General features: G+C 43.9%; 1 protein-coding gene across 6 annotated transcripts in view; it reads left to right on the top strand.

Moving 5' to 3' along the window:
• The window catches only part of CHD2 (chromodomain helicase DNA binding protein 2), an 83,846-nt gene that overhangs the window by 16,897 nt on the left and 54,110 nt on the right, over nucleotides 1-12,839 (top strand). For 3 of the 6 annotated variants that reach the window (XM_019504036.1, XM_019504034.1, XM_019504037.1), the window contains exons 3-4: nucleotides 3,824-4,055; nucleotides 7,604-7,690. The exons of 1 other annotated variant lie outside the window; for it this stretch is intronic. In XM_019504036.1, coding sequence (XP_019359581.1) covers nucleotides 3,824-4,055; nucleotides 7,604-7,690 — 319 coding nt within the window. Of the gene's footprint in view, nucleotides 1-3,823; nucleotides 4,056-7,603; nucleotides 7,691-8,735; nucleotides 8,870-12,839 lie in introns of those variants that run through there. 2 more of the 6 variants (XM_019504038.1, XM_019504040.1) reach the window with 2 other exon arrangements.

Here is a 12,839-nt window from a genome sequence, read left to right as displayed (position 1 = left end):
GGGGCAAAGGCAGGCCCAATCCAGAAAAGCTGGGGGGTGGGGAAACTTAAGAATCATAGTTGTGAAAACGTGACACAACTGGAATCTAGCTCTGCGGTTAGGCTTCTTGGGAGGATGATTTCTTCCTCTTCTTTAGTAAGGGATGCATTTTACCGAGTTCAGAAACATTCTCATAAAGTCACAGCCTGAACTGCCACCGTTGCTGAGTCTTGGTGAAACTAATTTGTACACCGCCACCCCACTGTAAAATTGGTTGCCATAAAAGGTCCAACTGAACTCCCACCTAAGTTAAAAGCATTTGGCCTTTGGTGGGTGTTGGGCTGGGACCCAACTGATTTTCAGATACATTAGCTAATAGCTTGATTGAAAGAAGTCATGTTGTGATGACCCTTATTTAGCATCCCAAAAAATCATCTCCCAAAAATAGACACTAGAAGAGGGAAGTTTAATCTCCAATTATGTACTACAGCTCCCAGGACTAACAGGACACGTAACTTGACTAATCCTTCACACTTTATTAAGAGAATTGGAATTTCCTGGTCGTCTCTGAGATGGTTAGAAAGGATCCACTTCCTGGAATGAACTTTTTATTTTTTAATAGCTTTCTGTGTATTAAAATACAAAGAAAAGGAAATGTTACTAAGTGCGCGCGCACACACACTCACTCTCTCTCTCCTGTCCCTAAAGAAATTAATCTCGTGTACAGTGTGGTGTGCTTTCATTCTATCTCTGGATTATAGTAGTACCATAATATGCTAAATACTAGTAAAAAAAATTATGGAGATGGCATTCCCACCCCAGAAGAACTTAGAAATATAATAGACAGCGGGCAGTGAGCAAGAGAAGACTTAAAATCAGTTCTATTTTGTTTTGTTTTTCAATAAATACCTGTTGTGTAATACCACTATGAGCTGGTTACTGTCTTGGCCTTAATCCAAAAGAGTTTGATTTTTCATACTTTCCAAAATTATTTCTGTTGGAATCCAAAAGATCTGTCTGGGAATATTAGGACTTGGCCTCATGGGAGTTGTGGTTTGGGCAGCTGAAGTCACCATTATTCCTGAAAGCCTGAGCTCTGTCAGTAAACTGCATGTATCCTGATGTAGGCAGTTCACGGGAATGCTTGGCTGTGTAGTCCAGCTGGATCGAGCCATTAGAGAACGGGATGGTGCAGCCAAAATACAGTTCCCCGGAAGCACTATGGCAGTATGCTGGGGATGGTTTCCATAAAATATACCTGCTTGTGTATGAGACAGCTTGCAATGAGCTCTGATCCAAAGGAATTGTTGAGCTAAGTGGTCCAGAGTCAGGATTTGGAAGAGGAGGGGAAAAATGTTTTGGACAAAATTGGTGAGGACCTGTCCATATGTAAGAGGAGGGGTAAGGGGAGTTGGAGAAGTGCCGCAAGGGGGGGAAATGAGGCTGGCGTGGAGGGAAATGCAGAAGAACATGGTCTGTTATATAGCAAAGGACAGACCTGTGAAGCGCCTAGATGATAAGGACAAGGAGCTTGTAATGATGGAAAATGGAGGCGGTATTCAAAGTTTTGAGGGAGCATACCAGTGGTGGTCTCAGTTTACCATGGTGGTATTCAGAGGTTTGGGGGAGCATACTTTTATTTTGACTGATGCTCACAGCTTTCTCACTCAGCAGCAGTTTTGTTTTGCTTGCTCTGGGTCTATGGCAAAGGCAGGGTGACTGATGGAGAGGCCTGGAGAACTAGGATTTGATTTGATTTTCCAGTTCCTGAGAGAGAGAAGGGGAAAAAAGAATATTGAATACCCCTTCCCCTTTTAAAACCAGACTGAAGCCGTGAAAAGAGAGCGGGCATCAGTGATTATTCATCTTGAAATACAACGTAGAAGACTGCATTTCCATTGCTGTATGTAGATTTGAAATTTTCACTGACGGCTACTTCTTTTTCCCTCCCTTCACATTTCAAGTTCCTCCATTTTAGGACTGTACAGCAAACCAGAAGCCACAAGAGCAGTGAAATCATAAGATGGTGGGAGAAAAAAAGTGCTCTGAAATGGCGTCTGGAAGCCTGGCTGAGTGCCCGGCACTGGAGGAATTTCTGGATCAATTTTTCATGTAGTGCTTCACTGCTGCCCTCTGCCAGATCTCTGAGAAAAAGCAGTTGCATGCTTTAGGGATGATGATTTACTCAGGGATCGACGGAGATGCCTTCATTAAGAGCTGGGGATATAGTGTTAGGCCCTGGAGAAAGGATTTTTTAAATTTTTACATGAACTCATAAGAACCCGCCTGCCCTCCCATTCTTTTGTCTGTGGTTAACTCCCTTCTATTAACATGTGAAAGTGTTACAAATTTTAATTTACTGTATCTCTTCAATGCATACTGTATGTAGAATGATGTGTATTTTTCTATATTATCTGTTAATCCTGCTTTTACTCTTTTTTTGGGTTTTTTTAATGTATCGAATTTTCTTGAACCAGCCAGACCTGTAATAAAAAGCCCAATGCTTCTATAATTTTATAGAAGGGGAAACATTAGAAAGGTCCCTTATGAGTCTACATTCTCTGCTTTTCTGTACTTTCCTGCAATTTATTAATTTAAACAAAAAATAAAAATAAAAATATTAATTATGAGAGCACGGAGTCACAGAACAGAACCTGATTTCACTAGACTTTGAATAAATGAAGGACAAAAAAGAGTTTATGGTCTCATGTTCTTTCATATTATTTCTCTTTCTGGTTTGGTGGTGTTGGTGCAGATAGTTTTACTAGGGTTACTAACTCCACCTTCAGTCCTTGTTTTGTGGTACCTGGTGTAACCAGTTTTCCTTCCTCTAGTGGGGTGGTACTTCTCCCATTTGATTTTTTTTGGAGGTGAGAGCCTGGAGAAATGGGAAGAAAAGCAACGTGGTGCATCTCTTTGAAAGAGACAGGCCGTGCAGTGCAAACCTTTGGTTGCCAAGAATTGTTGGGTTTTTAAAATAGTGTGGCCTCACCATTTTAATTTGGAGAACCCCCACAATGCAGTGATATAGGTGTGCATAAAACTCTTGGTATATCTGCGCTTAAAGGACCGTTCCTTTTTGCACATCGGAAAACTGGAAGCCTCTGAGTTTAGAAGCAGGTGAATTACTTCAGTGTGTGTGTTGTAATGGCAATTTACTTTTTTAAACCAAATATCCTGATTTAGACTGAAAAAGAAGAGACACTTATGTGCCCCTACCAAATAAATAAAATCCCAGGAGGGTTAACCATTTCAGCAGGAACTCAGTCAGCTAGATACTCATGTAGAAACCCCTTTCCGTTGTGTTTTTTTTTTTTTACTTGTTTGGAAAATTTACCACTAACGCGGCTAGTGCTGGCCCCTTTCTGACAACATACTAGCCTACTGGTCTCATGTCACGTGAACCTTACTCGCTGCCACATGGGAGATGAATGGCGTTCCCGGCCCAGTCTGTGGGTCACTATCCTCTCTAATTCAGCAGTGCAGCCTGTGGAGCCTCCCTGTCATGTGCGATGCTCCCTCTTGCTCTGAACAGATCGAGTCTTCTCAAGAGTGTGCTTCCTTGCTGCTTTAGCTGAGCAGAGGGAGGGACTGGGGCATGAAAGGAAGCCCGTCCCTTCCCTCTTGTACCAAACACACTTCCTCCACTGGGCAAGAATGGTACCCGCACAGGCGTGGCAGTGCGTTGTGTCGTTGTTAGTCTCCAGTGTGATTTGACACCTCCAGGGAGGCCTCTGAAAACAGACGGATTGCACGATGGATGCGATTCAGGTTTATTCAGCCATTGTTGAAACTAAAGAACTTAAGAGAAATACATTTTCATTTCTTCTGTCTTTACCATTAGTCACTCGGCATCTGAAGAAGCCTCTGGCTCCGACTCTGCAAGCCAGTCTGAAAGTGAGCAGGGCAGTGAGCAGGGCAGTGAGCATGGCAGTGATTCGAACAGCAGTTCGGAGTCCTCCGAGAGCCAGTCCGAGTCCGAAAGCGAGTCGACGGGCTCAAAATCCCAGCAGACCCCGCCTGAAGCCAAGGAAAAGCCAGCCTCCAAGAAGGAAAGGATAGCAGATGTGAAAAAGGTATCATCCCCATCATGTTTAAGGAGCTACGTATTGCCACGTGCTGTCAACCCCTCTGCTCAGAATGCAAGACACAAAGCGGCGTGCTAGCAAAACCGTGGTTGACTTTCTGTCTGCCAGCTTTCTAAACCCAAAACACCAGCCCTTTTTACAGTTAGCTTCCTTGAGTACCTTGTCAGTCAGGCACTGCCCGTGTGCACTGTGCCAGCCTGACAGCTTGAGATGTATGCTCTGGGAGAGGAATAATGACAGGATTGACTGACATGAAAGAAAGAGGCAGACATGAGAGGCTTTGCCAAGCCCCTGCTCACCTTCAGGATGGTAAAAGTAGTAATGTTTCATAGTGGAAAATGCCCAAAGATGAAAACCTGGAGCTAGTAGTCAAGGGCGCTGCATATTATCAGAGAGTTTTAGCTCCATCAGTTGTGTGCCTCAAAAAAGAAGTGGATTTTTTACTGCCTGATTCCTTTTGAGAAATGGTTCTCAACCTTTTTTTTTTTCTCCCTATGAGGGCCCTCCCTTCAAAATTTCTCTCCTATCTCACTGTGATCACTCTTCCACTTAACAGCATGGGAAAGGCAGGGAATTGCACTTGCTGATGTGTCTGCTCCCTGGCATTACATTTTCCAGGTCGAGAGCTTTCCCCTTGTACAGAAACAACTAAGACTGTAACAGAGTTATCTAGGTTACTATTTTTAAAGCAGTTATGTCTTTTTTTTTTTTGCAGCCTGGATAGTAAAAGCATGGTGGGGAGCGGGCTGAGAAAGATGAGGCTGGGTTTCTGTTTAGCAGTGGGAACCCAGGAAAGATAGCAAACTAACAAAAACACTCAGGTCAGATTAGGCAGTCTCTGTTTTCCTGGTGTGTGATTGTCATCATTTCCATTAGTGTTTGCAATTCTAGATTGCAAAGTCAAAACACAAGGGGTGTGGCCAGATGATCAAAAAATGCTGTTCAGTGGTGACTGCCTTGTGTGTCTGCTCTTCCCCCATGGTAAGTGGAAGCAAAAATCACTGTAAACTCAGCCCTCTTTCACTGAGAGGTAACTACCACTGTGTAGCTTTCACTTGTGGCAGGGTAAAAGCATGCACACCAGCCGTTCACTGCATGGGAACTGAAGTGTGATAATTCCCCACTCCCTCTTATCTCTCTGAACCGTTTGTTTGGCCATGACCAATATATCTGTGCAAGTCTCTTCTTGGAAAAAGCAACTTTGTTTGCCAGGCTTCAGGAAAGAACAGTGTTTAAAGCCTAAGATGTCTGCAGAGAGAGAAGGAGCATTCTGGTGGTGAACTACTGAAATTCAAACCCTTGTAAACCATTACGGTGCCAGCTTAAATCTTAGTGTTCAGGGGGGCAAGGAAGGGTGCATGTGTAAGGTGGTAACAGTAACAAAACTACACTTTCTGTTTTATTGTTGTTTAGTGGGGACCAAAGGAAGTTGTCCCTTCTTCCACTATGAGCTCTTGGCAGCATAAGGCTAGGAGGCAAACACAGAAACACATCCATGGCCAGGCTTCTATATAGCATGAACCAGGCAAGGTTGGAAAGTGAGCCTGCTGCCCCTGAAAGCCCAGATGCAAATGTGCTTAGGCCAGGCAGTTAAGTGTGGGTGTGCGGAGTCTATTAGTGCTTTGTGTCAAAGCCTTGTTTCATGTAGGTGGGGGAGGTTTGCTTTCTGCTTAGTTGTTTGTAGCTGTTACAAGCAGACAAATCCCTTAAAAACCCTGCGGTATAATGAATTACCACATCATGCATGTATATGACAGTGAGGTCCAAGGCCCCGCAATCGGCATTGCATCAAAAAGAAAAGGGAGTCATAGAACTTGCTCTGGGAGCATTACTATTTAAAAGGTGAAAAGGTAGTCTCTTTGAATGGACCTCTACGATTAACAAAAGAAATCTTTAGCCAGCTCTTTATTCCTAAGTATATTCAGTGGAATCTAATATCTTCTTGTGTCACATCATATCCCCATGTAGATGTACCAGCCAGTGCTGGTGGGGTGCAGCACATACCTGAATCCTAGCTACCATTTTTGCAGCAGTGTAAAAGTGCTGATCCACATCAGCAGGAGTGGATACAGTTCCTGGCTTTACTGCTCCCAATGTTTTTAGTTTCCTTTTCCTGCATATTGCTATAGAGATGAGTATCATTGAAAAGTGATAAAAATCAAATGGGAGAAGTAAGAGGTAACCAATACAGACTCATGCAGGAACATCTAAGTAGCTTGTTTCACTGATCTTGGTGTCCCACGTCCCCAACACAGCCATGCAAACATCTCCTTCCAGGCCAGTAGTTCTTGTCTTTTTCTTCTTCTCTGTATAAAATACAAGTCATATTTCTGTAAACGGTTTCCAAAACACTTTTTTGACTTGTTTACCACAAACTTTGTTTTTAGGACACAACTTTTACCAAAAATCAGTTTGGCACATTCATACTTGTGCGGCTTAACCACATTCACAACCATGCATTTAGGGGCTCCTAAGCAGCCACACCATCTTACTTCATCGGGGGACAGCAGGACTTAGAAGTACATGCACTATGAAGCATCCACAGTAAGTGGGACAATGATTTATGCAATGTCCTCTCACAGGATGCTAGGAGGAAGGACTGGTCCATGTCATTATGCAGGCATTTTTAGGAGACCCCATCTACATAGTAAAATCTGCAAACTAACCTTATGACAAGGGCAGAACCCTGTTAGCAATCATGATGGACCATGTTTAAAACCAATCATGCCATTTACTGTTTACCAACCCAATTACCAGTTTCAGATTGGTCTCTGGGGCAAGAGTGCTCTTGCAGTGATGAGCTCTTGAAGTAATGAAGTTCACCTGCTCTGATTAAGGCAAACAGAAATCCAGCTGCTTTCTATTATCCTACATCAGCAGGAGTGGCTACAGGTCCTGGCTTTACTGCTCCCAGGACCCCATAAGATCCAGTTAGTATCCAGATCAGAATACAAACCTCACAGCTGTCCTGGGTAGCTTTTTTTTGTTTTGTTTTGGTTGCTGCTGATGACCCACATGTTTCTGGGAACGGGGTGGGAGGATGTAGCTAGCCAGGAAATTTTCCCTAAGGTAGAAATAACGGGGGGAAGGGATAAGGTTAGAGAGATTTCATCTGTTTTGCTCTTTTTGCAAAATGGAAGGATTTTCCTCCTCTGTTCCTGCAGGATTACTTGGAGTGCCTGGTCCTTCTAAAACCTGTTGTCCTGCAGAAGGCCTTTTGAAGTAACTTGGAGGAAAGACACCTCAGTTCAGATGGCTCAGCAGAACCTCCCATTAAAACATACTGTTATAAAACAGTGATTGGCAAAGAGCTAAAAAACCCCCAGCCACCCAGACAACTCCACCCCCCCCGCGCCCCCATGATGCTTTCAGTTTTGTTTTACAAGTTTCCAGAGCTTATCTAACTGACCCTTGCCCCTGATGGCCCCTCCTGGTTTCATATCAGTTGATCAGAAGAAATTCATTATCAAACCTCTCAAAAATAATAGCTATAATTGGGGTGAAGCAGGCCTTCTGATGGTCTGTTTATTTTGCAGATGTGGGAAGAATATCCTGATGTTTATGGGGTTAGGAGGTCAAACCGAAGCAGACAAGAGCCGTCGCGATTTAATATAAAAGATGAGGTAAGGAAAAAACAAAAAAGATGAGATGAGGGAATATTGAACATATAAAAACAAAAAAAAAAGGAAAGGACAAAGGCAGTTCAAATTGGTGTCACCTTTTAACAAGCACTGAGATCTATACTGATCCATGGATGTTGGGTTTTGCAAAATAAGGCCCCAGTCCTGCAGTTGGATCCATGTGGAAAGAGGCCCGTGGAGTCAGTGTCCCTGTGGGCATTAAGGTCTGCATGTGCTGATCTGATTGCTAGAGATGGGTCTTAATGCAAACCATGCTCTGCTATAGAAACATGCATCAGAGAAAGGGAGTCTTTTTGCTAAAGGAAACTTCCCAGAAACACCTTACAACAATAAAACAGTCTTTGCTCTATGTCCCAGAGTGTATCACAGGGGAAAAATGCATTTGTGTGTATATTCAGCTTTATGAACCATCACTTTTACATCTCTTTTTTTTTTTTCTTTTTTTTTGGTTGAATTTTTGGAGTATTTGCATTTCAGTTTAACGTGAGGGACAGTGGTGCATGAGTTCAGTATAACCTGGCAGTCAAAACTGTAAATGATTCTGTCCTGCAGAACGTGAAGAAATGTGGAAAGTAGCTGTTGCCATGCTCGTGCACGTTAAACGGTGTTTGCCACGTAGGACTTTTCACGTGCACTTCTCCCAGGGAGTTTGGCATCCTTTTTGCTGTTTTATAGAGCGGGGGGAAGCGAAAGAGAGAGAGGTTCAAACCAAGGTTTTTCAAAGTTGGAGGCCTAGAACTATGATCGGATACCTACAAATAAACAGCCAGGTTTTTCAGAAGAGCGGGATCCCTGTTGAGTCCTATGATAATCAGGCTATTATGGGCAGATGTTTTGTGTATTTGAATGGCTAATAATTATGCACATAGGTTTGCAAATTTTTGCCTAAACGATGATGTCAGTGTCGCAGATGAGCGCATGGAATCCAGGTTTCCTGACTCCAAGAGCCGGACTCGCGCTGAATGTCCCAAATAGCAGCAGCAGGGGAAAAAAGGGCATCTGGCACCTGATTGACTTAGCTTTTGTTTTCCTTTTCAAGTTCCGCAAAGCCCAGACTCGCTGGCGGCCTCTCTGTGCGATGCCCCAGCATGCACTATGCTGGCGATGTCACACCCACCACCGATCTCCGCTGCAGAGCCGTGTGCCCTGTAGGGGGCTCAGGTAAGTCCCGTCTTTTTTTGTTTTACAATATTACGTGGTTTTGCAAATGTTTGTTTTCTTTTTCGATATCTTCATTTCCTACCAAATAAGGCACCGTTTAAAAAAAAAAAAAAAATCCAAAATGTAAGAACTTTGCTATACCACACAATATTGTAAAAAACAAAAAAAAAAATCCGTCAATTCCTCTCACCAAAAAAATAAGAGAAAATTTGCAACCAAATTCTTCCCCTCCACCCAAAGCAGGACTGATTGATTCCTGTAGGGCGGCTCCCATCTGCAGCAGAGTCTGATGGAGGGTGTGACTGGTCAGTAGCACAGCGCTGGGGCTTCACAGTGAACAGAAGACGGAAAGTCTTGAATTTGGAAATGTTGACTGTGGAGAATATTTGCCCTTGGGCTCTATCCTGTGTAGTGCTGAGCACTCCCCGTTCCCAGTGGAGTTGGTAAGAGTTGAAAGCACCTAGCACCTAATGAGAGTGCTTTGTAGCTTGCAGGATCAGACCCTTTGACAACGGCATTGTTTTTTTCATTTGATGTCTGGGGCTTGCAGCACAGTGCAGAGGAGCTTTTCATCTGCACTCTTTCCTAAAGTGTTTGTGCAGTTAATGAAATGATTTGATCAGGCAGTATTGCAAGTTGAGATCCTATCAATACAGAACAGAATATCTCCAGTAGCAGCTCTTTCAACTTTCCTGTGTGCTGCCCTAAAGGGTCTCCTAAACTCTTGACCTGAAGGGATTGCTTGAAAGGTTAGATAGTCTCTAGGGACCAGTCAGTTGCTGGTCTCTGCTGAGCCTGGTGGTTTGGGCAGGGTTATTTTTGTGCTGTGAATGCTTCTTCCTCTGGGAACTGAACTGACACCATCGAACATATATCATGCAAGTCACCCAGCAGACATCAGAGATGCTAATGACTTGCCATCTGTACTGGTTTGGGCCAGAAGGTTAGGAAGTGAAAGAGAAGTTTTGCATGTTTCTTAAATGTTTGTGACTCCAAAGCAGCGTCCAGGAATGAAGAGGCTTTGTGAGAGCTTGAAGTAAGAACAGTCCCCACCTATGCCTTTTCATGTTGAGCAAAAGGGCAGCATTTCACACCAGAGGGAAGTGAAATCTTCACAACATTTGCTTTTGCTATTCTGAGGCATTCAGTAAATTAGCTTGCACTTGCGAGTATAACGTAAGAAAGTTGTTTCCTGTTTGGAATGAGTAAGCGCCTACAAAGCTGGAGGCTTGTGTTACAGCAGGAGTCTGCTGCTCACAATTTCTTGATTTATTACTATTTTTAAAAAATCACAGTTTTGAATGTATTTTTATCCGCCGCCTTATTCTAATGTGTAACGTGCAAGCTCCTCTACTGCTGCCTAGTGGAATACTTTGTTAGGCAGGGAAAACCTAACCTTTCGGTCAGGATTCTCCAGTATTTGGAGTACAGCACAAGATGACACCCACAATGTAAAGGGGAAGGGGGTGAGGGAGGGGAATAGAGAGCTTGAATGATGATGAGCTGAGCTGGACTTTTATTACTGTTCCTTATTTGTTAAATTCTGGCATTGGACCTGGTCCTGTGCAAGACATAAAATGGACAAGGCCTTAGTCATTATAATGAACTTAGGGGCACATCTGGAATGGGAGTGCAATCTTTCAAGGACTTATGTAGCTGCCTAACTCCTTTGTAGTCTAAAATGGGACCTGGAGTTGCTACCAAATTAAACAGTGGGCATGTCTACATGTTGCCCTCTGGCGATGTAGCGACGCGCTGCATTGCTGTACGGCGTGCTACGGTGACATAGTGGTTGCATGTGCTTACGCATGATCACCAGCTATGTTGCCACAGTGGAACGCTGCTCGGGTGTAGTATGCTGCTACAGCGACGTAGCGGGAAAATCTACCCATGTGCCACGCACATGGCGCAGTAACCTCCCATTCTGTGCCGTGCTTTACTACTTCCAAAAGGCGATGTGTGGATGTGCCCAGTGACTCTTAAAACCTTTTATTCTGCAGTGTGATCTAAGCATACTCCTGTAGGCCTGTGAACACACTGCTTGATACTCGCTGGTTTTTATTCTGGACTACTAAAGAGGAAAGACTGTAAATCAGAGAGTCTAGCAACACCTTAGAGCTTCTGATCTGTAGTCCTCAGGAACAGGAAGCATGGCTGTAGTTTTTCTAGTGTTGCGTACATGAACAGATATTTCAAAATACAGTAGAGCTAAACAATGCAGGGAGACAGAGAAACATAAAAAAGCTAGTTAGGGAGTGAGTCATTTAGCGGTATTTGCAAAGGATGCAAGAAATGGGATGGAAAGTCAGCAAAGCAGGAGGCAGAAGTCTGTTTCCCCTGGTAGAAAGTCACGGCTAATAAGTAACCAGGAGGAAAACTGAGAAGGCCAGTGCAAGTTAAATTGAAGTGAAACAGAGACAAGTGAGAGATTTCACACTGCACCTCTAGGGGAGGAAAAGCTAACTGGGTTAAAGCCATCGTTCCACCACCCCCGGTCTAGGCTGTTCCAAGAGCTAAGTTAATAGACAGCCCATGCCTATCAGTTTTGGGAGCAATGCAGCTCCCTCTGTCCCTGCCTCTACTTGTAGGCCTTAAAGGGCATCTTTGGAAGGGAGAGCATTGAAAAGTTAGTTTATCTCTGCCTGATGGATTGCCCCCCTAGGCATCCGTAGGCTGTCTCTCTCCCTTTAGTTTATGCACGGGGGGGGGGAAAGTCTTCCCTGGTGCATTTAGAGCCCCTTTTGGTCACTTTGCCTTTTTTACTTGGCCAGCAGAGGTCAGAGTGGGGAAGAAAAATCTCATCCAAATTTTGTTAGTTGGAGCAAATCTGTGGAGGGCTTTTGAACGGGATGCTGAAAATGACATGAAGGGCAAGTTAAAACAAAGATGGGCATGTGCTCGCTTTTTTGTGCGTCTGGAGCAAGTAGGCAGCAACTTCCTGCGTGGGGCTGGAAGAGCGGGGTCAGATACCGTCGAACGGAGAGTGAGGTTAGTCCCGAATAGAGGAGGTGACGCAGCGGAAGATTTCTGCAGAGGTGGAGTTGGGCCAAAGGGTGTTTATGAGCAATACTGCAGACGTGACAGTAGGCCTGTCTGCGGACCCAAGAGGCTGTGGGAGCACAGGGAAGACTCAGGCTTGGATGAACTCAGCATTAAACAACTAGCAGACAGGTGACTCATATGGGAGGTTGGCTGAGCTTCAGGGAATAGAGCTGAACTCCAGACTCATGTTACCCAATGGCTGTATCTGAACAATTTAGCCGAAGGTGGCTGAGATGAAGCCACAGGGTCACTGGGTCAGAGCAGAAATATACAGAAAGCTGGAGAATCATCCAAGACTTGAGTATCACTCGGGTAATTTTAATGGTAACAGAAAGGCAATTGAATGGGAGGAAATAGAGAAGGCAGAAAATTGAGCCTTGTTAGAATAGAGAAAGAGCAGCCACGGTTAGAGCGCAGCAAAAACAGTTGCCCTCTCCACACTTTATCTTGTATGATGCAAATCTCTGTCTACAGAGTGAAAATATAAATGTTGTTATTTGTATTTTATCAAAAGAGAAAGCGAAGAAGTAGGTGTGCAGCAAAGGAAAGAGAAAAAACTTGCTCAAAAAAAAAAAAAAATCCCAAAACTGGGGATGGAGGAAAGTGCAGTGGGGATGAAAGGGTTTGGAAACAAGGAGAAAAGATAACTAACAAAAGGGACCAATGGCTCTAACCAAGCATATTGTATTATACTTGTTCAAATACTAGAAATCATAGAGAAGAGGGATTTGTGGGCTCATTTATTCAGTAAATGATGAGAGGCCTGAAATTAGAAGATGTCGTTAGTGTGATGCAACTCAGCATTATCAGCCAGCCCTTGTCTTGTTAGATAGTGGGGGGGGGGAAGGGAGGGGACCAATTTTATGTTTATTGCAGATAACACCGCATGCTGGTTCAGAAATACAGGTCTGTTGCAAAATACAGTTCA

This window comes from Gavialis gangeticus, unplaced genomic scaffold, assembly GCF_001723915.1.
Source record: "Gavialis gangeticus isolate Ggan-Ray unplaced genomic scaffold, GavGan_comp1, whole genome shotgun sequence".
Classification (NCBI taxonomy): domain Eukaryota; kingdom Metazoa; phylum Chordata; order Crocodylia; family Gavialidae; genus Gavialis; species Gavialis gangeticus.
Note: the sequence above shows the minus strand (reverse complement) of the source record. Positions and strands in the feature narration are given on the sequence as shown.